Source organism: Alternaria hordeiaustralica, assembly GCF_023758085.1.
Source record: "Alternaria hordeiaustralica strain BMP 2776 chromosome Unknown scaffold_4, whole genome shotgun sequence".
In the NCBI taxonomy this organism is placed as follows: Eukaryota; Fungi; Ascomycota; class Dothideomycetes; order Pleosporales; family Pleosporaceae; genus Alternaria; species Alternaria hordeiaustralica.
In genome coordinates this window covers 113,482-136,672 of record NW_026056776.1, presented here as the reverse complement: position 1 = coordinate 136,672, position 23,191 = coordinate 113,482, and the positions used below count along the sequence as shown (strand labels likewise).

General features: G+C 52.2%; 7 protein-coding genes and 1 non-coding gene across 8 annotated transcripts; 2 read left to right on the top strand and 6 right to left on the bottom strand.

Annotated features, from left to right (window-relative positions):
- Positions 1-539: 539 nt before the first annotated feature.
- On the bottom strand, positions 540-1,596 carry J4E84_002870 (uncharacterized protein; the record flags this gene model as incomplete). Its single annotated transcript, XM_049385488.1, has 4 exons — positions 540-648; positions 701-1,096; positions 1,146-1,510; positions 1,564-1,596. 4 exons carry the CDS (start codon positions 1,594-1,596, stop codon positions 540-542), a joined length of 903 nt encoding a protein of 300 aa, XP_049246365.1.
- Positions 1,597-6,687: 5,091 nt separating this feature from the next.
- J4E84_002869 (uncharacterized protein) lies at positions 6,688-7,401 on the bottom strand (the record flags this gene model as incomplete). The annotated part of the gene is made up of 1 exon (XM_049385487.1): positions 6,688-7,401. The coding sequence occupies one exon, from the start codon at positions 7,399-7,401 to the stop codon at positions 6,688-6,690; it is 714 nt and encodes a 237-aa protein (XP_049246364.1).
- Positions 7,402-8,796: 1,395 nt separating this feature from the next.
- J4E84_002868 lies at positions 8,797-8,891 on the bottom strand. Its single transcript has one exon. It is a non-coding gene; the product is annotated as a tRNA-Val (tRNA).
- A 1,164-nt stretch (positions 8,892-10,055) lies between these two features.
- On the bottom strand, positions 10,056-10,767 carry J4E84_002867 (uncharacterized protein; the record flags this gene model as incomplete). Its single annotated transcript, XM_049385486.1, has 3 exons — positions 10,056-10,066; positions 10,207-10,455; positions 10,509-10,767. 3 exons carry the CDS (start codon positions 10,765-10,767, stop codon positions 10,056-10,058), a joined length of 519 nt encoding a protein of 172 aa, XP_049246363.1.
- A 537-nt stretch (positions 10,768-11,304) lies between these two features.
- J4E84_002866 (uncharacterized protein) lies at positions 11,305-12,417 on the top strand (the record flags this gene model as incomplete). Its single annotated transcript, XM_049385485.1, has 3 exons — positions 11,305-11,486; positions 11,537-11,605; positions 11,658-12,417. The coding sequence occupies 3 exons, from the start codon at positions 11,305-11,307 to the stop codon at positions 12,415-12,417; spliced, it is 1,011 nt and encodes a 336-aa protein (XP_049246362.1).
- A 170-nt stretch (positions 12,418-12,587) lies between these two features.
- Positions 12,588-15,635, bottom strand: J4E84_002865 (uncharacterized protein; the record flags this gene model as incomplete). The annotated part of the gene is made up of 1 exon (XM_049385484.1): positions 12,588-15,635. One exon carries the CDS (start codon positions 15,633-15,635, stop codon positions 12,588-12,590), a length of 3,048 nt encoding a protein of 1,015 aa, XP_049246361.1.
- Positions 15,636-16,183: 548 nt separating this feature from the next.
- Positions 16,184-17,648, top strand: J4E84_002864 (uncharacterized protein; the record flags this gene model as incomplete). Its single annotated transcript, XM_049385483.1, has 2 exons — positions 16,184-16,412; positions 16,468-17,648. The coding sequence occupies 2 exons, from the start codon at positions 16,184-16,186 to the stop codon at positions 17,646-17,648; spliced, it is 1,410 nt and encodes a 469-aa protein (XP_049246360.1).
- A 484-nt stretch (positions 17,649-18,132) lies between these two features.
- J4E84_002863 (uncharacterized protein) lies at positions 18,133-18,994 on the bottom strand (the record flags this gene model as incomplete). Its single annotated transcript, XM_049385482.1, is given in 2 exon segments — positions 18,133-18,968; positions 18,988-18,994. 2 exon segments carry the CDS (start codon positions 18,992-18,994, stop codon positions 18,133-18,135), a joined length of 843 nt encoding a protein of 280 aa, XP_049246359.1.
- Positions 18,995-23,191: the final 4,197 nt, after the last annotated feature.

The following is a 23,191-nucleotide window of genomic DNA, read 5'->3' as shown; positions in this document are numbered from 1 at the left end:
CCCAGAAAGGAGGCTTGGGGTGGAAAATGCTTGTGCATCGTGGCCTCACGCCACGCCAAGGCAAGCCACAACTGCCATGCCGTGACGTGTGCCATGCCTCCTAGTAGCAAGCCGTTGGCGCCTGCAGCGGAGGAATCGACCGATGGCTCAAGGCAAGTAGGTTTATTGGAAGATCTGCAATGCGGGAGATGGTTGTGAGGTAGACTCCGGCTGTGCGAAGAGTGCAGGTTGTCATGTTGGAGGGAATTGGGGTACGGGGAAGGATGATTGGGAAAGGGGACACGCGAGTATGAATCAGACGGCAATGCATCGCATCGCGACATTGTGTTCAAGTTATCCAATTATGGGTATTCGAAATGGTATTAAAAAGAATAATGTTCGTCACGGGCGATACACGTGATTTACGCATATCTGATCCCATGCGGTGGTCGTCAACTTCGGCGCATTCAACGCTGATCTATGATAACATATTCCCGTGTTATCATCCCCATGCATCAAACATCGACTCGTTGGTATGATAGTGCATTCTATGCACTGCCTTATGCAGTGTGGCCAGCATCGGCGCGGGCAGCCGAGTTGTCGACCTTGTTGCGACGCTCGCGGCCCTTCTCAGACCAGGGGAAGTGAGCAACGGGGATGACGAAGAAGCTGTAGAAGATTAGTATGGATTGGAACGGTAGTGATGGCGTTGACGACTAACCTGTTTGAGCTGTCCGCGATACCAGCCAGGGCGTTGTACCAGGCGATGAAAGCAGCCATGAGACCAAAAGCACCACCAGCGACGATGCAGTCACTTTGTGGGCCCGCAGCATCAGCGTTGAGGTAGCCAATTCCGAGGAGGAGGAAAGCCATGTCGAGAGTGAAGAAGAGCGAGAAGAAGGCGATGGTGGATCGGAGGGTGCAGATCAACAAGAGGAAGGTAAAGATGAACCAGCCCATGAGGAAGAGACCGAAAGAGTTGTAGAAGTCGCCCGATTCAAGGAGCGTCTCCTCAATCGCGAATCCACCTGGTGTAAGGATGATGGCGAAAGAGATCCAGAAACCTCCGTAGGATGAAAGCGCGGTGGCACCAAATGTGTTTCCGACAGCCATTTCCCTAGTCTTCTGTTAGGACAAGCATGAACAAATTGACTGATAATACATACCACATGCCAGCCAACAGCTGCACGAGACCTCCGTAACCGTACGCAGCAGCCACAACAATGTTTGGGTGACCAATGCCTCGGGTCTTGACGTTGATCAAAGACAGAACAAAGGTGGTGAGGGCGAAAGCCGACAGACCCAGAGGGGCTGGGTTGGCGAACTTGCGGTTCGGCGGCCTGTATAGACCAGGCTGAAATTCACCACCAAAAGCTGCGAGACGGAGATCTGGGTCGTTGGTAGCAACGTGGGCGAGAGGGTTGCCGCCATAGTCGTATGGTACCCTTTGCTTGGGCAAACCTGCACCGTTGACTGCCGCGTGATCGGTCGCGCTGGTGCCGTTGGTGTTCTTCTCGAAACTCGGGCCACGCTATCAAGACGGTTAGATTTGGTACATATGTTTGGCGCATTCGAGAAACATACCATGGTGTCGTTGTGCTCACGAGCGGTCGCCATGATGTCTGCTATGATTGACGGGTGCTTGACGTGTTCCGGTCCGGACTAACTCAAGACGGGTTCAACGGGGGGAGAGTCTGGGGAAGGAGAAGTCAAGCCAATTCTGGGGGAGCGGAGAGACTGATATATGTCCAGAACAGATCAGACCTCGCAGGGGAAGCATGGTCCATCTACGTGTGCCATGAGCCGTCGTCCCATACTGGTGCTAGTCCCGCGACTAAGGCTAGGTAATTAGAATTCCAAACAGGTGCTAAAGCGGACCACTCATGGCAGTTCCCCATAGACGCCTCTCCATGCCGGGTAAAAGGACAGCATGCGTCTCCACTGCGAATCAATCAACTGAGGGCACGGTGGACGGACGAACGACAATCAGTCGACCCCAAGCCACCATGCGCCGTGTGATCGGCGCCAAAGCTGCCTTAGCGAGGCCGGATGGACACCGACAATGAGGATGGCAGGTGGTGCGCCAACCGATCCAGCAGTATTCTGTCTTGCTCAGGCGGGCTCAGCTGCCGCGATGACGCGGAGAAATAAGATGCGCTGCTCGAATTCCCAAGTACGGATCGCCGACCAAGTCCCAAGCATTACATCATCGTCTCTTGTGACCATGACACATCAGCTTCCTTCGAGTGTTTTGATCGCGAACACGGCAGAAGGAGCCTGGGATTTCGAAACTTCGTATAACACACAGACCGCTATCGATCTCTGCATGTTAGCGGTCTGACTGCATGTTTACCCTTGAGGAGGGCCCCCTGCGAGAAACGTGTGTGGGAGTGGAGCTCCAGTCAGTGCGCCAACGCTCAATCTGCTCGGAGTAGTTAAAACGCGAGGTCGGGCGTTCTGACATGTACGCGAGCCTCCCAGGTGCATTCTGCCCGTTGGACTGGGATGCCGGATATCGCGGGTGCGATATGGTGACACGGTATATCAACACAGCTCTTCTTTAGGCATTCGCGCGGTTGTTGGATGACGCCTCAGTTGGCATTGCACTGCAAACAGGCACACGGCGTCCTGTTGGTGTAGAAGCAATTTACTGGGGCGTGCTTTGAAATTCAAGATCGTCAAAGGCCGCGGAGGAAACGGGATGATGGCCTTGTGCATGAGGTAAGGCGGCTAAGCTTTGTCCAAGAGCCTCGGCACAAGCCCCCGGCATCTTCCAATATCATGACATAACGAAACTCTAGCAAAGGCTGCGAAAATGCGCCGTCGCAACGGCTCGAGCAGTCGCCGAGTATTTGAATTGGAAGTGCGTTCTGGAGAAACGACGAACACAAAAAGTCTGTCCATCAATTGTGGGATCGATAGTGCTAGCGTAGCGTGCTGCCGCCATGTCCTGGCCGTCCGGGGCTGCGTGGGGCCCCCTAGTGGAGCAGCAGCTCACCACCCATCCTAGAGGTCCGGTTGAGACGCAGGTTGGCTGTTGCACGTCCTCGGTCCAGCGGGAACACATGTCAAGTCATTTCCACCTGCACCCTGCCGTTCCGTGTCTGCTGTGTCCGCGACAGGAGTGGTGTGTATGCCAGACATGGCGGTTGATGCCGTCTCAGAGCCTATTGCTGTTCCGGCAAGGTACAAATGAATTGTCCTCGCAGTGCCTTCATTGTCAAAGATAGCTGAGGTCGCGCGAGAGGATGAAAACAAAGATCCAACAACATCGATGTGTAAGAGCTTCCACGACAACGGATCACTCCAGGCATCCATGTCAATTGCGTGAGACAGTGAGATGGCGCAATTGCGTGGCACTTTAGGCTAATGAAGCACTGTAAAGGTGCATCTGTAATGTTTGTGGTGGCATTGCTTGGAGTGCTTCGTGCCTGCCACCACTCATACAAGAAAGAAACTACACAGGTCTAGAGCCTACATTAACACTAGGTCACCTATCTTGTAGGTTTTTATGTTAATGTAGGCTGCAGGCCTGTTCGGTTTTTTTGTTAGTCGGCGTGCCACCGCGCTTGACTGTCGTCTCAAAGATATGCCCTGCTCTCATTGCGAAACCCGCATGTAGTACAGACATGCATATTGTACAAGCTCTCTAGAATAGTAATCATTTTGCCTAATACATAGAGTGCATTCTATTGCTTGTAATTTATGTTGGGTGTTCCGAGCTTCGCGACAATACTGATTTAGGTTATACCGCCGTTGAGGCGTATTGTGGTACCTGCATGAAACAAGCAAGCTCCTCGTGTATTGCACGAGACAAGAGACAGGTCGGTCTTTCCATAGAGCCGCATCTACGCGACAGAAAGTTAATGAGTGCTGTTATGTCGTGTCTATGTTTGCTTGAGGTGATCGGCTACGGCTCCGCCGCACTGCCAGAAGGTTTCGGAGACGAGGAAGAAGGGTCCACCCAGATTGTGGAGAGACAAGATCTGGGGACTCCACTTCGACCCTGCGTAAGAGCGTGCCAGGAGTCAGGAGAGTCTGGGAAAGCGGAAAGACAGTCTGGTTACCCGCCAGTTACCGAGGGGCCAAGTGGTTTCCGCGGTCCTCCGGCACGCTGCTATCCATACACCGGCCGGGAGTCGCGGGTGTCTTTTCGCCGAGAACTGACGAGTCTCAGTATCCATTCCTAGTAGCCATCAGGTAACTTGACAAGCGTATGTGTGAGGAGGTACATAAGTCCAATGTTGTCTGTCGTTGTTTCAACTTGTTGCTGAGGTTTGGCTAAAGCAGCAGCGAGCCTTGGAGGCTCCAAGGCTGACCATGGTCATACACTTCAAGCTGTCTGGACTATGCCAACTTACCTATAACGTTCTTGTGGTTGCGAGGCAAATTTTGCGCCTCGAAGCATGGCTTCTGAGGTGGAAAAGACGAGAGGACGTCGCAACAAAGAGGACATGGGCAGAGAGGTGGCGTTTCTTGTCCCTCTCTGCCGGCTTGTCACCTGCTTGGCGCATCTCGCTACCAACACAGACACCGGCAAGTAAAGGAGGGCCGAATACGGTGTCAAAGCTACCGGGCGCGTTGTCGGAAACATCAAGTCGCGCCATGAAGCTGGTGCGCGATGTTTGGTTTGGTGCCCAGGTGGTGAGGCGCGTCTCCGGGCAGAAAGCTGGCTACGTAATGGGTTGGCGATCGATAGGTAGCGCGGGGAAGCTCCAAGCTCCAAGCTGCCTGCCCAGGTGTACTCGGGGTTTAGGCAGACACGCTCATTTGAACGCGTGAGGGAGTTACAACCTGAACATCCCAAATTATTCACACCACACACAGTCTGTCCTGACCATCATGTCCGGCAACACGACGTCCCAGGAGGACATGGCCGCCCTCTCCTACTTCGACCACTCGTCGGGCAAGCGCATCAACACCGATGTCGTCCTCATCGAGGCAATCCGATCGCAGTACCCCAACCTCGACCTCACCGTCGCGCCCCAGGGACGGCTGAACCTCCTCGCATACGCATCCGCTGGCTTCGCAAAAGTCACGCCCCTCGAAGACTCGGTCACGGATCCCGTCTACGGCCCTGGAGTCAAGTGGCGCTCCTATGCTCCCCCAAGCCACAGGCTCGACCCCAGTCCTGGCTACATGGTCGAACGTGTCATCTTTGGCAAGTACATGTACAAGTGGAAAGACCAGGAGGCTATCCTATACATTGCCGAAGGTCGCGACGGAGGGTCGTATTACCCAAGCCCAACGCTGCACTATGTCCTCTCCAACGCGTCGCACAAGGTCGATGAGTTGATCAAGGACGCGACAAAGTGGGGTAGCGAACTGCACAACGAGGTCTGGGTCTTTGACGGTGGCTACTGGCAGAAGAGCGCGGAGCTGTATCATTCCGTACAGAAGAGTACATGGGACTCCGTCATCCTCGACGAGGACATGAAGAAGGCGCTCATCGCAGATGTGGAGAACTTCTTCGATGGCAGACAGACATACGAAGACCTGAAGGTGCCATGGAAGCGCGGTGTCATCTACTACGGACCCCCCGGAAACGGCAAGACCATCAGCATCAAGGCCATGATGCACAGCCTTTACCAGCGCGGCAAGGAAGGCGACTCCAGACTCGCCGTCCCCACCCTCTACGTCCGCACCCTGACCTCTTTCGGTGGACCTGAATACTCGTTAGCGCAGATATTTGGCAAAGCTCGCGAGCAGGCGCCCTGCTACCTTGTCTTTGAGGATTTGGATTCAATCGTCAGCGACCATGTACGATCATACTTCCTCAATGAGGTAGATGGTCTAAAGTCCAATGACGGCATATTGATGGTCGGTTCCACAAATCACCTAGACAGGTTGGACCCAGGAATTGCAAAGAGGCCTAGCCGCTTCGATCGCAAGTACTACTTCCCAAACCCTGACTATGATCAGCGCATGCAATACGCAAAGTTCTGGCAGGGAAAGCTCAAAGACAACAAGGATCTCGACTTCCCCGACGAGCTCTGTGGAAAGATTGCCGAGATTACGCCCAAGTTCTCTTTTGCCTACATGCAGGAGGCTTTCGTTGCGTCGCTCCTTGCTATTGCCGCGCGGGGTGGTAAGAGCGTCGAGGACGCCGACCGCGATGCAGAGAGGTGGGCAGGCCCCCAGGATCCGATGAAATCGACCACCGGCACTCTGCATACCAACTTCGCACGGAGACTGCCCTTTGGCGACATATACGACCCTGCTTCGGAGCCAGACTCTGATCTTGACAAGCTAGAGCTATGGCAAGAGATGAAGAAGCAGGTCAAGATCCTGCGCGAGGAGATGGAAGAGAAGAACCGCAAGGGTGATTGGGAACTGCCTAGTCGGTCAAAGGCAGCGGATCCTCGACCAAACCCAACTCAGTTCAGAGATGAGCTGGACGCCATTCTGCATGGAGGTGAAGAGAGACGTCCCAAATATCCGCACCCAGAATTCGAGTACCTAGCCAGTCAGGCTAGGTTTGAGTAGTGACCGCTTGGTCGGTATTACACAAGGCAGTATGGCGTTTTGGCGTGACAGTAGCTAGCTTTTAGTCTATCATGAAATATCCACAAAGAATTAGCGATTCATAGAGTTGACTGGGACTGTATGTTACAACAACAACCTTGAGCAATACCCCTTTGGTGTACTTCCATGTTCTCTACCGTGATGTACAATTGCCTCTCTGATTGGTAACAGTGCAACGAAAATCTAATCGCCATGGGTAGCAGCCTCCTCCATAGCCAGCACGGCATTCTCCAGCTCCCTAATCCTCTGCCCCACCCTCCTCTTCACTTCATCTGCGACCGGCCTATCTTCACCTTCAACAACCCCTTTGTAGTACTCGAGCAATCTATCCAGCTCTTCCCTCGCTGCAGCCCGGTCGTCAGGCGCATACGTTGTGTTCTTCTCGCTCTCCTCAGACGCAATCTCAAACTCGTCTTTGGCCGTGCCGTAGAGTTCTTGTATCTCCTCGATCGCTTCCTCAACCGCTTGTTGAGCTTCTGGAGATAGCGAGGATGGGGCTGACGACGTGGCGGATGCGAATTTAGCGCGTGGCGTTGAAGTGAATGTGCGGACGGCGGAGAGGGTGTCGTAGGGTGTGGTGAAGCGCGTCCATTGGTTTGGCGCTGCTAGGATGGATGTGTTGCGTGCTTGGTATGGTGGAGGTGGGGAAGGCGACCGTGAGCGCTGTTGTGTGTAGGTTTGGTAGGTGAACTGTTGCGTGGCCGGGTAGGACGTCCGTTGCGCTGCTATTGCGCTTGCACGGAGCGTCGTCTGGCGGAGGAGAGTGCGGATGGGCGCGGCGCCGGATGCCATTTTCGGGGAGGACTGTCTGTGGTACGAGGCGCGAAATTGGCGCGGGACGGAGCGTTGGACTACATTGCGCAGCGAAGGCGCTTTGGTGAAGAGCGTGTGCGACATTGTGGGTGGTGGATGGTGGGTTGGTGAGATGGGGCTGTGGTGAGCCTGAGGTTCACCGGAGTTAAGCCTGTCATGCGGACATGACGGTACCACCCAACACCATTCTTTTACTACCCATCCATAGGTACCTCGGGTTTCTTGACAGTATGTTGAGATCCAGAAGTTTACATCGCCATCAGATTTTACGAGTGTCTCGTATGATGCGGTCGTCGACTGCAAATGCGAATAACACTTTATAAAGCTGAGAGATGCTACACGGCTACGACGTGGTATAGAATTACAGATCTAGGTAGGTAGTATCTACGCGTGGAGACACAAAACATTTGAGTAGATGTAAACAAGAGGTTCCCGTGTCACGTAGAAGAAATGGCAAGTGTGGCAGCTTCCTCTATAGTAATGGTCATCGCGAATTGCACCGCGAAGCATGCTCTCACTCCCATGACACAATGTATCTATGTATATCTCTGAGAGACAAGGTTCCCGGACCGCACATGGCACTGGTCTACGGGCAAACCCAGGATGATAGCACGATGGAGCTTGTTACTTAGAGTGCATCCCAAGTACGCCGGCGTACTACATCCTGGAGCTACACACACTGCATTCTGCTTTGACGAGCACAAGATCTAATACAGTTAGTATCTTCAAAATATAGAACACAGCTTGCTGATAACAATGTTTTCTGTGTAGAGTCTGCAAAGAACAAAAGAAACCAACGGTGAGCAAAAAAGAAGTCTTTAAGGTCGTGCCCGGGTTCTTCTCAACGTTAGGAACAGGTCTTGTGATCACAGCAGAGGAAATGTCTTACCGAACCGGGGTTATCAGAATATTGATGAAGTCAAAATCTGAAGTGATAACCACTACCTAGAATCGAATGAGCGCATGCTCCATGATGTTACGATAGTGGATCAACGTACACTACACAACCTGTGGATGCTTCAAATGGTGCAATATGACAAGTTTCCCCGTTACATCGTCTATAACGCAACCAACGTGCTACTCAGGCTGCACTCGATTAATCCGACGTTTTCGTCTGTACCATTTTTAAACGAACAGCTGCCCCGTCAAGAAGCATGACGCCTAGACTTGAACAAGCCCACAAAGTGGTGGGGCATCATGTTCGCAAAAGTCAAAAAAGAGGGGTCCAAGTCACCGATTTCGGCAAACTTCTCACTAATGTCCAGGACGCCAGGAACGTCGTACAGGGTATATAAAAAGTACAAAACATGCGTTATATGCGCGTATCCATTGGATTCAAGCAAGGCCAGAATTGACCCAGGGCAAGAGGTGATGTTCGACGTGTTGGTGATGGCAAAATTGCAAAAAGGGGAGTCCACAACCACACGTCTAGGACAGCTGTAGAAGCACTCTAAAAAGACAAAAAGAATGATGCAATAGCTCATACGAGCGGGGAGGATCGAACTCCCGACCTTCTGCGTAACTTTACATTTAGAATGTAAAGCAGACATCATAACCACTAGTTCAACGTTAGAAAGGCACTGGAGAGTTGGATGAGGGAACGAACCTAGACTACGCTCGCTTGAGAGGCGATTGATGGAAAAACTTCAATCTAGTGCGTAAATATACAGTAGATCAGATCCCTGGAGCTGCTGACTGGGTCATCAGGCGAACGCAGCCCATGCGCGGGACTGAGGAATGGCGACAGCGGGGTTGGTGGGGTTAGTACCAAGCTCGCTTCTTTGCAATCCGTTGTACTATCCAATTACATGATACCAGGCACTCACTTTGTGAACATGTGTAAGCCAGACTACTCCTCATTCTCACGTTTTGGTGACTCGGTCGTTTTTCCTTGACAATCCTCGAATCCTGAGAGTTCCAGCTCGACAATAACCGGCCACAAACATGCCTGTCCCAAATTGACACACAATTGAAGAGATGCAAGGACATAGATTGCGAGCATGAGATTATAACCTTTTTGGGTCCCAATTCCATTGGAGTTTCTACAGCGAAGTTTGCAAACTTGACATGGCTCTTCCATGACTGTACTGTGTGTGCCTCTCGTGTTGTCGAAAGAGCGATGTTGACAATGTACTGCATGCATGATTGAATACTTTCTTGTTTGTTATGTAACACATTGCCTGCTACGTAGACTTCTAATTTTTCTCTATGTTGTAGAGCTTGTGTCGTATTCTCTATGTTGTAGAGCTTATGTCGTATACTATATATCTATAGCTAATTTTGGCTTTCGCGATAGCACTCTAGAGCTAGAGCTTACTGCTCTCACACCACTAATACCGCGGTACCTGTTGCCGCTTTCCACAAAATTCAAACCAGAGCGCGGAGGTACTCATAGTCTTGAGCCTGGGAAGCTTCATGTAGAACAATAGAGACGGTGATGAACTGTCGTGTATCTTGTATTATGCTTTACTTGAAATTCGGTCAAGTCTGAGAGATTTCTGCACATGTGCAGAGATAGATCATGTAGAATTTGGATCATATGTTTGGCTAGAATCAATGACGAATATGAAAGGGGTATACTACCGTTATCTGGCCAGCGCGTGATCCCATTGCTGACACCTGTACGCCTCGCTGTACAACAATGCTAAGGAACCTATGCTGCCCACAATGACCGTGCTATGCACCATCCAACTACCTCCACACTCCACTCTTACCACCACCGCCTCAAATTCCTTCCACTAGTCGCGCACTGCAGGCAATGCCTCGTCGATGACACAATCGCACAAGTCCCACACACATTTCGCCCACAGTCGCTGCATGCAAAAGGACTATGCGCCACAGCTCCACCCATGTCCATATCCATGTCTACATCCATCTCGTCTCGCTCACCATGTAATGGTGTATCGCAGTCTTCGCATCGGGGCACTTGTGAGGAAGCTTGGTCCTGCTGTACAGGCATTGAGAAGATGGGTTGAACAGGCGGCGCGGGTAGCTGTTTCCAGAAAGAATGCAGCGTAGACTTTTGTGGTTTCGACGAGGCCAAAGTTGATGGCTGGTGTGTTGGAAGAGCGTCGGACGGGATGGGCGCGGCCTCTGGATGTTCACGTTGCGCGGCGAAGAGCATGTTCAGCGTGTTTTCTGGGATACGATTAGCAACTAGAAGCTCGAATCACCGAGTCAATAAGCCTTACTGTGTATCGCTTGCTCGTCGGGTCTGTTGTCGCGAACCCGCTTCTGTGTGCGGTTGCCCCAATCGTTGCTCTTGACTCGACTCGCGCTTATGAAGTCCCAGCCATTGGATCTCGAGGTCACATGTGCATGTGTATCCATCATCTTGTCATAGCCCTTGATGAAAGACATGGGCGATTGCGCATCCGGTGTGGAGACGGCGCCGAAGCTGGACATGGAGAGCGGCGAGTCGTCGGAGGAGTGCTTGCGCTTGAGGCCCATGGCTGCGGATTGAAGTGTTGACGGGTTGCGATGGATGATGGGGTATTATTTGTGGTGTGTGCAAGGCGGCGGATGTTTGTTTACGGGTTCGTAGAGCGATATGCGAAAGGAGAGCGAGATGGGATGAAACGGGGAGTGATGATGCTAAGTGGCTGGCCTGGGAGACGCGAATTGTCGGCGCGAGCGCGTCGCGTGATGGCGTGTCGGGATCGCAATTGCATCACTACCCTCCGACCGGGCACCTGGGCAACATCCTCGAACATCCACACGTGACCTGCTGTGCACTCGTTGCAGCAGGCGTCATGGAGCATGGCTTGGTGGGTTTATGCACCTGGCGTCTAGAGATGGCCCTTGCACATTCCCAGCAGGCGATGATGGCAGGCAAAGGCATTACGTCGGCTGTACGAAGGTCGCGCTCAGCTTACCCCACTGCCCCTCACGCTCCCAACACCAACTACTCGATACAACGCCACGATACCAGCTCCCAAGATCTCTAGCAGCGCATCCCGCTCCGTCGCACAATACCCGAAACCCACCATGGTCACCCGCAAAGCCACCCACGCCGGCTCCTGGTATACGGACAACAAGCAGCTCCTATCGCAGCAACTCGACGGCTGGCTCGCAGACGTTCCCGCTACCACCACGCCTATCGGCTCCGTTTCCTCACAGCAGGGCCAAGTCTCAATACCGACGCCGGATGCGCGAGCCATCATCGCCCCGTAGGCTCCCTGAAGAAGCTATAGAGAACATGAGGCTCATGGACATGCAGGCATGCCGGATACTCGTACTCAGGGCCTGCTGCTGCATGGGCCTACAAGAGCGCTGACTGGGCGAATGCGTGAGTGCAAGACTATGAAGCGGAGGTTTATTGCCATACTGACGGCTTATAGCAAACGTGTTTTCCTCCTCGGCCCCTCCCACCACTACTATCTCGCTGGCGCTGCGACAACAGGCTGCGACAAGTACCGTACACCGCTCGGCGACCTCACGATAGACAGAGACCTGGTGGAGGAGATACAGCAAGACTGGGATCTGGAAATCATGTCAAAGGGAACCGACGAGGACGAACACAGCTTAGAGATGCACCTGCCCTACATTTACAAGATGTTGTCGCTCAAGAACATGAGCTTCCAGAACGACTCGAAATCTGTTCCTCTGGTTCCCATCATGGTCGGCAATACCGAGGCAGCCCTCGAAGCGTACTATGGTTCTATGCTCGCTCCCTACCTCTTCGATCCCCACAATGTCTTCGTCATCTCATCTGACTTCTGTCACTGGGGGTCCCGATTCCGGTACACGTACTACCAGCCGCCCGACGGTTCAGCGGCAACCCACCTGAAGTCAAGCTCTGCTGTGCCGAGCGACTACCCCATACACGAAAGCATTGCCGCTGTCGATCACGAGAGTATCGACGCTGTGGAGAGTAGGTCACATAAACGATTCTTAGACCAGCTCAAGAAGACGGGCAACACCGTGTGCGGAAGACATCCGATCGGCCTGTTCATGGCCGCGGTAGAGAAGGCAGGTGAGCTACGTGAATTAGGTGAAGGAAAGGGCACATTCAAGTTCCTGCGATATGAGAGGAGCAGTCTGGTGGAGGGTGTGCAGCATAGCAGTGTATCGTACTGCAGTGCTTTCGCAGTGCTGTAGGGGATAATCGATTTGTATAGCATGATGGGCCTTTCATACTGAAATATAGTAATACAGACAACAACCAACGACTACGATGCCGCTGAACAACGTGACTGAGCGCTGTAACGCCGATCCATGCAACCAAAATCCATCTCATCGCAAAAACCGAAAGGCCCCCCAAACGCACATCAAGATGACCGTGGCTTCGGCATAGCACTGTGCTTTACACTCCACGGCTGCATGCTTCTCCTCGCGCCCAGTGTCTTCCTCTGTGCCGACTGGTTTTGTACCTGACTCATTGATGTTGTATGAAATGTCGACGCCGGACGGAAACCCGCTGCCGAATTCAAAGACGACGATGCTTGCTTCATTGGACTTGCCGGTTCTCCGAGCTCTTTCTCTGCTTGGTATGTATTCTCCGCCTCAGATTTAGGCGGTGAGCTGGACAAAAGAACGTATCGCGTGTTCTCCATCCCAGGTTCTGGCTCCGCACGTTTTGGCTTGGTGAGGATAGGTCGGGTTGTAACTTTGTGACTGGGTATCGAAAGGGGCTGGAATGGACGTGGTGGACGTGAGACAGCGGACTGAGTATTGGAGATATCGTAGAGTGGAGTATTGGCTGCAAACGAAGACTGCGAGCGTTGTAAAGACAGCGCGTCGAAAGATGGCGGTGGTTCCGTTTCCTCAGACAGCGTGCTGTTTGATCGCTTGAAGAAACTCGTAATGGAACCTTGACCAGTTGCACGTGGCTTCACAACTTTTGCGCGCGCAGGCTTTGCTTCTGCCTTCTTCGCATCCTTGTAGACTTCTCTACCAGCCTCGACGTATTGAACACTGGCTAGAGTACGAATCCGCTCTGCTTCTCTTTGCATTGCTTGTAGGTCTCCAAGATCTCGTGCGCTAGTGAACCCAGCTTTTACACTCTGCATCGTGGTTGTCGCTGTCGAGAAAGCAGACGTTCGGTTCATCGTAGATGCTACTGAGTCTTTAGACAGAGAGCTTGACGATTCCAACTTACGCCGCTTGAAAGATTGGTCTAGCCCAGCACCGTTGTTTTTGCCACCGTATGCGGCCCATGTTGGGTCGTCTCCGTCGATCTCCTCCCGAGTCGTTGGATACTGGTCATCCTCTGGACGTTCCAACAAGCAGAGAGCTGTCTTCATATCTTCAGATGATGGGCATTCTCTGCGAAGGATGCGGGCTAAATCTGGTACGGTACTCCTCTTAAATGCAAGATCTGGCCCTCGATTGCTGAAAAGCTTTTGGATTTTCCGATCCGATATGAATCTCGAAAGTGTCGTCTGCTCCTGGCCCGACTGTTTGACTGGGCAACTTAAGTACAGTAAGCCTTGTGCTCGAGTCATGCCAACATATAGCAAGCGCCGTTCTTCGTCGTGATCGTCCGCTCGGGAATGGGGTATGGATCCGTCGTAAACAGCAGGCATGAAGACCACAGGCCATTCAAGACCCTTTGCTGCGTGAATGGTGGAGATGGTGACCTGGTCTAGTTCACTGCCCTCCTGGTCTGCCGCGCTCGAGAGGGTGACATTGGCTAGAAACTTGGACAAGATATCAGCTGCAGTGTCGTGCCGCTGTTCGAGGCCTTCTACTGCTGGCAAGGCGTCGTCAGAGATCTCTTCTCCATTGGCGACTGCTGTAGCCATTTGTGTCGCCTGATTCACCAGCTCCTCCACGTTGGCCCATCGATCTTGCCAGTTCTCCTTGTGCGCCTGCTTGAGATAGGACTGGAAAGAAATCTTGGTTGTGACGTGCGATATAAGACCTAGTAGGTTGCAGTCTTCGCCTTTAGCAGGAAGAAGCTTCTCGCGAGAGGTGATGATAACATTGACGAACTGCTCAATACCCTTCTGCGCCTGGGCGGACACTTTGCTTTCCGGCTTTCTCCTGCCTTGAGCCACGTCAAGCACTAACTTCCACAAGGTCACTTTCCTGATCTCTGCTTCTTCGAGAAGGGCCTTGACAGTAGTATCGCCGACCTTCCGAGAAGGTACGTTGATGACACGCGCTACCGCATCGTTGTGTTCAGGCTGGCTTATCACACGGAGGTAGTCCAAGATAATTTTGATTTCCGCACGGTCGAAGAATTTCGTGCCAGCGACCATGCGATACGGAATTCCAGCTTGTCCGAGCGCTCTCTCAATCTGTAGTGTGAGTGGAGACGATCGCACAAGTATAGCGTAGTCATTGAAGCTCAACAGCCCGGCTGTAAGCGTTTTGGTCCGGTGTATCTCTTCAACGATCCATTTTGCCTCCACATTCGCCGATATAAGATGGCGAAGAGTGGGTTGCTCGCCGACACCGTGGGTAGCAATCAGCGACTTCTGTGGCCGACTCTCATCCTGCTCTATGACAGCCATAGCGGAGCTTAGGATGCATCCCGAAGATCGATAGTTGTTCTCCAAATTGATCACAACTGATTCTGGGTAATCAGTACGCATCCGCAGCAAATTCTTGATCTCGGCTGATCGGAAGCTGTATATGCTCTGGTCCGGATCACCGACGATGGTAATACGTCTTGTTTTCTGAGATAACAATCTCATCAACTCATACTGGATGTTGTTGGTATCTTGATACTCGTCAATGAGTACAGCCTGTATCGTCGAGACACAAGATGGTGATTTTCTTAACAGATCCACACAGCGGACGAGGAGGTCGTCATAGTCGAGGAGATTTGAGGCGGCTAAGTGTTCCTGGTAGGACGAATATACCATGGCAAACTCGTTATCGTTGACATTCTTAGCTGTCCTGCGAAAGTCGTCGGCCGTAACGCCCTTGGCTTTCAACTTGGAGATCCTGGAGCGAGCATGGCCGGGCTCTACTGTGTACTGATGGCGCGTAACGATACGCTTCAATATTGCTGTGCTGTCGCTAGTATCCGCGATGCCAAAGTTCTTATCAATCCCAATCTCTTGACCGTACCGAGACAGGAAGCGACGCGCGACCGAATGGAAGGTACCCAGAATCAGTTTCGCCTCAAGTTTCTCTCCAACAAAACCCTTGATTCTCTCCTTCATCTCCCGTGCGGCCTTGATGGTGAACGTGCATACGATGATGTTCCATGGTTGTAGTCGCTCGTGATTGATGTGGTACGCGACGCGTGCTGTAAGTGTTTTGGTCTTGCCTGACCCCGGCGGCGCGAGCACTTGAACAACATTGGCGGGACTTGTCACCGCGCTCTTCTGCGCGTCGTTAAGCCCTTCCAACAATGCGTCCATGACGGTTTGTGCGAAAGATGACGTCTCATTGAAGGCGGGCTCAAATCGTGTGGCGTGAAGGGACTCAGAAACGCGCTAGGAACACGCTGCACGTGTCGATAAGATAAGCCACTCCCTAGGTACCTAGGTATAGCCGAAGAAAGGCACCCTTCATGGCTCACAGCAACGCCTAAACTGAGTCTTGAGTGCCTAAGGCCAAAAGCCGAGCTAAACCTGTTAGTTCGAAAAGCGTAACACTTCCGCTGGGCTCTGCGCCGGCGGAATCTCCGTGGTGAGAGCGTCAGTCTGCCAAGTACTACCTAGGTAATTTCTCGTATGTTTCCCCGCAAATGCGGAGGATGTACCCTTACTCGGACAGCTTTCATCCGACAACCCGGCGAGAAGTGACGATGATCATCGGATTTTGGCTTACATTGAGCAAGCCTACCGACGGGCATTGAGGCTCTTCCCAGTTAGCTGTTCACGATGGCTGTACCGAGAAGTATAAAGGTCCGAATGTACCCAGTGTCTATGCTACACCCCGCAAGGCATCACTCAATTCACTGATCATGCTGGGACTGCGCGTTTTACTTGGCACAGCATTTGCTGGCGCTGTCGTTTCGGCAGGATACTTGCCCGAAGTTTCGAGCCACACTGCTTTCCGGTACAATGCGCGTCGACAGGCAACGAACAGCACGTCTCCATCTTTCAACGGTCCGTACAGTACCAGAGGCCGAGATATTGTTGATAGCAATGGCGAGAAGACGACTTGGGCTGGTGTTAACTGGCCAATGAGTGGTATGTATCAAGTTCAGACTCATGCCCCACTGCAAGAAACTGAGATCCTCTGTAGGCGAGACTATGGTTCCTGAAGGACTTGAGTGGGCGTCAGCGGAAGAGATTCTTGATGACATCGCGGGTGTTGGCTTCAACTACATCCGCATGGGCTACGCCATTGAGATGATTGACCAAGTCTACGATCGAAACGGCGTTGACGTGCCACTCGAGGTTGGCCTCATCAACGCCCTGGGCTATGTGAACGGCACCAAAGTAACCAACGAGATCATCGAGAAGAACCCTGGTTGGACAGCTCAGACCACTCGATTCGAGATCTGGAGCGACATCGCACGCATCGCTGCTACCAAAGGCATTTTCATCAGCCCAGATGTGCACACAGGCAAAGCGCAGTGGTGCTGCTCACACATCGACGGTACCGCATGGTTCGACGACCTTGAGTTCAACGCAACGCACTGGCGCCGCGGTCTTTCCTATGTTGCCAATTGGGCAAAGGATCACCCAAACGTAGTTAGTATGTCTCTTCGCAACGAGCTGCGCGAATCTTGGAACGTCACGGATCTCTATTACAACTGGGACACCCTCGTCGGCAATATGACCGCTGGCGCTGACGCAATTCACGAGGCCAACCCTGATCTTCTTATCCTCTGGGGAGGTATGCAGTACGGGCAAGATCTGTCAGCACTCACTAGCGGCAAGAACATTCTCACCGCTCCATGCTACAAGTGCACCGCGATTCGCGACGCCGCGAGGAGGGAGCCAGTGTACTTCAATCTCGACGATCACCCCTGGGCTGATAAGCTTGTCTGGGAACTCCATCTCTACAGCATGAGTGAGGACATCGACACGGGCACCTGCGACATCGTCAAGGCAAACTTCTACCGCAACGGCTTCAATGCTCTGGGCATTGATGCACCAGCCGCCTGCAACATTACGGGTGACTGCCCGAAGGCTGTGCGCGAGACACCAGTCATCCTGAGCGAGTTCGGTAGTGCGCAAGACGAGACACTCTTCAACAACACACTACAAAACTGCTTGAAGGAGTACACCATCGATAACGACATCAGCTGGATGATGTGGTCTATCGCTGGTTCGTACAGAATCAGATCGGGTGTTCAGGGTTTCCCAGATACGTGGGGTATGACAAACTACAACTGGACTGGTTGGAATTACGAGCGCGGTATTGAGGATTTCTGGAAACCATGGGTTCAAGCAATGAACACAACCAAGATTCGTTAGTTATCCGTATCTACTGACAGCAAGTGCATAGACAATATTACTATCGAAAGACGCATTGAAAACAACCAGTATCTGACATGAACTACCGTCCTTCCCGCCTCCACACACAATTGAATTTATCACCTTTTCTCCAGCCTCGATTCTTGGTTCTCACATGCTGGATTCAGCCAGGAGCGCGAGCAAGAGACAACAGAGAGCGGAGCCGGCTTCGGTGGAACAAGTAGTAGGGCACGGCAGAGGCACCTTATCTAAGGAAAAAACTAAACACCTTAGAGCCTACGTTAACGTAAGGTTACCTACTTTATACATCATGATCTTCATGTAGGCTGCAGACCTGTTTAGCTTCTTGCTTGTCTAAGGTGGAGGCTCGGGAATCTATGAGTGTGCAGTTTGACAGGTGATTGCGCGCATGATCGCGACTTATTGTTCATTGGAACATCATTATGTTAAGGCGGCATGAATCGAATGCTCATGTCACCTGTTACTATAACATCGCTCCGAAGCTAAGTGCGCCCAAAACGGCACCCATCCACCACTCCAGTTTACGCCTCCTCCCTGCTCCAGCCTCCTTGCTGGAGGTAGTAGCCAAACCGCCAGTTTGCTCACCAGGATTTGCAGCATCAGTGGTACTTGCTTCGAAGCCAGATCTTGGTACAACCATTGTAGTAGGCGCAACACGCACAGTGGCAATGACAGCAGTTCCGTCCGAAAAGACCGAGACCAAAGTGTTACCTTCGGCGTCAGTCGTTAACCCTACAAAGGTAGGGAAGAAGTTGCTCCCGATGTTGGTGCTAAGACCAGCCGTAAGCGTTAACGTCTGTGTTCCATATACAAATTCGCCAATGGCTACTGCTGGCGCTGTTTGTGGTGGAGATATCATGTCCGTATTGCTCGCCATGCCAGAGTCGGGAGTGGTTGCTGGCTGGGCAAGCGCACTATCACCTCCATTATGGTTATTGATGGGCGCTACAGTTTGACCAGGGTTTTCTGTCGCAGGAGATGCGGGTTGAGCTGGCTGCACATTCGATGGTGCGCGCCCGATCTGAGAGACTATCTGCAGTAGGAGACTGTTCTGCTCTATCTGCTGTTGCGCCGATCCTGTAGCACCGGGTTCTTCTCCCATCGTGTTCGAAGCCCTGACTGTGCTCGGTCCTATGATGAGGCCCGGCTGTCCAGCACTGCCCTCGCTTTCTTGTTCGGTCCCCCATACGAGGACGTTGGTCTCGAGGTTGAGGATGGTCGGCCGAGTCGTCGTGACAGTCGTGGCGGTCGGAGTAAGTGTCACGAGGCGATCGGTAGCTGGACCCGTCAGTCCCCAACCTGTGGCAGACGGAAGAACAATCCATTGCAAGCCACCACAACTACCCGGATCGATAGAACAACAGCTGCTGGCGTCGAGAGTACACACTTCGACCTTCACGTCGACCCGATCTACAGAACTCTCGGTAGCAGTGGCATCGGACGGTTCTGTTATCTGCGCCGCGATCGATACGGTCGACTGTTGGGTGGGAGCAATCTCGGTGACGTTGGGTAAGAAAGAGGTCTCTGTTTGCAATTAGCGTGTATGCCCTCAAGTTGGTACGATGTTGGTTGCGCACGAGGGACAGCTGCTGCGGCGTTCGCTAGAAATAATAGCGTCAAGAGCTCTGGCGGAAGGTACATGTCGGTACGGCGCTCCCTCATGCCGTCAATCTGGCATTGGTAAGGAGACAGCGAGAGCCTCCAGCGCCCTCAGACACTCAGGCCCCTTGCGTCCCGCCATGTTCTCGAAGTGAGTAAGTTCGCGCGCTGTGCCGCAGGGCAAGCCTCATCGTGGCTAGCCGAACGTCGACGAGCACGCCAAGCGCTGCCGGGCGTTGTCACAATCTCCGAAGTCTCATGCACCACGCTGCAACTTTACGACCAACGACAGCGACGGTTCAGTGATCCTCCAAGATTCACATCAGCACTAGGACCCATACCTGCCTTATATGGCGACGCTTCCAGGTGTTGTGCATGCACTATCGCGGCAGTGGCGGTACAAAGAACGCGTTGCAGCTGACTGGCATCTGAGTCCCTCCGCCTCTCCAATGCACAAGCGTCTAGATGCAATTATACCACCAACGAGAAGGATCGAATTCAAGGGAACGCGAAGACGTCCATTCTTTTTCCAGCACGCTCGGATACACTACGCTCTAGAAGCATACGCAATGGCTCACACCCACACATTCTCGAACATACCTAGGTACCGTATTGTATACCTCCACGACAGACCTCTAATTGTTGATTGCGACCCATGAATCACGATTGATTTCGTATCTCGTGCCCTGTGTGATCCTGTAACCAGGCTGGTATAGCGCATGCATACTCAAGCGCTGCCTCCGTCTCTTTACACACGCAGACGTAGCAACTAACAGCCCAGTCCCGATCGTGCTGTCAGTACGTTTACGCCTTCACTAATCTAATGAAAGTCTAACACCCTAGAGCCTACATTAACGCTAAGTAACCTGCTTTGCAAGTTTCTATCGTTATGTAGTCTGTAGACCTGTTCGGCTTTTATCTTGTATACCAATGTAAGGCCAACCGTCTGGCTTCTAATCTGACGTTTATGAGCCACGGTACTGTCTACATTCAATCAATCTAATTAATTTAACTACTACGCTAAAATCTGAACCTGCAGACAAGGCTATTTCGTGAGGAGCGCTAAGAGAAGCAACAGGAATAGCTGGAGAGAGAAAGGTACAAGAGTTGCGTAGGCAGTCGACGAGGCGATATGCCGAACGAAAAGGCAGCGAAGATCAGTGAGAAACAGGGTGAAGGTTCTGGGTGACGTTATCTGTGTAGCTGGCCAACAATGGCACCTCCCAGGCAGCACACTTAGTCGTCAGGGTCACATGGGGGAAGGTTCTCCATGCTCTTCAATCAGTGTGCGTCAACCGCCTGGTCAGTCTTTATTGCAGGCCTCCTGGATTGGAGACATCAATATCCGAATGACTACGACGTGCAAGTGCGCAACCGATGAGTCACTGCCACTGCGACGAAGGACATCGCCTACATGGATCATGATCTTGGTCATGCTCTTCACTGCCCATCTCTCAATTGCGACATCGTCATACCAATACTCGCTGTTCTTGACCAAACCTTACTAACGAGAAGGCTGAAAAAGGAGCCCCTGACCCAAACAATGATTCATCCAAAGCGCATGACCCTTTGAGCGTCGTAAGCTCCAACCGGCGAGGTACCCACGAGAGCGAATAACCAGAGACATCAGCATAGACATCGGGACAACATGGAGTTTTGCTGTAGGCATCCAGCTCAACATCGGAGATTACCCGCTACGTTTTCGCACCTTGATTACACAAACCCAACGTTCACCGTCGTGTTTTCGGCCCCCACACCTCCACATTGTCACAGCCTCGCAGTGGCGACCGCACATTCAGCTGCCATGACCCTTCCACGATACACACTGCAGGGGCCCCTAGTATCATATACTTAGGCAACTCTGAAGACTCCATTCAAGCCTCAATGTTCTGGCGGTCAGGAACTCATCGGTAAATAATCGTTCACGCGGAGCACGCCGACAGTGGGCGCAGCCAATCAAATCCTGGAGCGGTCTGCACAAGCCACAATCGAGCCGCAGAAAAAGAGGCGGTGCACGTTGAAATTCATGGAGCTCATGCTAGCCAAACAAGGTGATTTCTAAGTCGTCTAGGCAGTTGAAACATTTCGTCGGATAATATAAGAGGGTTCTGGAGGACAGTGGGCTTGCTTCTCCGGTCCTCACCTGTACGAATACAAGTGCTTGCAATCCATTGACACTGCAAAACGCATAACTTTCTCCTGAGCATTGTCATTACAATCATTCTATACCTACCATATCACAGTCATCATCTCAAGGTCTGACTAATCAGCCGCACCAGGCAGCCGACCATGTCTTACCTGCACCTAACGCGTACTCGCACCCGCGAGCGCACTCCAGAGTACGAACCTTACTACTCACTTCCTCTCGTTCATCACGACTCCAGCAAACACCGTCGGAGCATCACACTCTCAGATCTCGATGACGAAGATGGCCATGACGACTACCCCTACTCGTCCAACCATAAGCCAGTCAGGTCATCCCGCTCCCTAACAGTACGGGATCAGCCCTCTCAACTCGAGCGCTTCAACGTCTGGACTGACACTCGGCGCCCCCAAAACGATGCGGAAGACGAGAACAGACGCCGTAGCTACGACACACGACGTACGTACGAATACTCCTCAGACCGCGCCGCTTCTTCCGAGCCAGACGACCAAGCTTTCCGCCTCAGCATCAACGCTAAGTTCAGCCGTCCACACTCGTCGCACCATCACCATACTTTCTCGCTTCTCTCACCCTCATGCGATCCTTTCCATCGTAGTGAGAATTGGTGGGTGGATGAGCGTTGGGAGTCTCGTGAGCGGTCTACCTCACGGGAAAGGACCCGTACACGACGAGATAGCTTCTGGGGCGACTCTCCTTTCGAGGGGAAGGAGAAGGAGACCGAGCAGGAGAAGTGGAGAAGCTATCATAGGGTTGGCGGGAGAGAGGTGGAGAGGGAGAGCGTCAGACCGTTGAGTGGCTGGAGGAGAAGAAGGATTATCTTGGGTGACGACTAGGAAGAGCATCTGGTGATAGAAGAAGGTGCTTAATCCAAACAGTGCTTCTTAGTGTTATAGCCTTTACGTTGTTGTTGGGTTTAGACGGGTTTGATATACTTTAGGCGTCGCGATAGCCTGTTTTTGGGGGTTTGTTTGACCCGAGTAGCAAATGTGGCTAGAGGTGCTTCTGTACCCCGAATGATCTCTAATTAGTAGCTCAATGAGTGATGTGTGCAAGTATACGTTAGGATAAGAGCATGAGCAAGAGCTGGGTATCATCAAGGATGAAGTATGCATTTCCTGCACATATTGCAGGGATGATACTTTCGATGCGTTTGCGTCTGCACGATATTGGACTGCATTCATACCCGTACGACCAGCGCTCTCGAATGAGAAGTAATGCTAGTACAATAAATGAATTACACTAGTCACTCGCAAGACCGCCAGTTGACAGTGGGTCCTACGCAAGCCCAACCCATTGAGTAAAAGCATGGAGCATTCGTGCTGTCATTCGTATCGAAACGAGACAATAATATAAGACAAAAGCAGGTGACCCTAATCGTGGTCGTCTCCATTGGAGTGCCCGTGTGTCCAGGAACGCCAAGAATGCTCAACTGTGTTTCGTACAGCATCGTCCATCCATAACATGCAAGACTCTATGTAACCGCACAAGAGAAAGACAATGAACAAGCAAGAGCCAAGGTATGCAAAGACGCCATATGTGCGCCCTTCATCTGGCTATGTTGGATTCCCACGAAGGCCAACCCTTTAAGGGAGGCAGCACTCAATGGAAACCCTCAAGCCGCAATGAAGGGATGACAGGGATGACGACAGCACGACCGAAACTTTGCGAAACGGATACCAAACACCTTGATCCATCCACGCCTACCCAATGCCTGCATGATATCCCAAACTCCGTAAACAAAACAAGCATTTTGAATGCC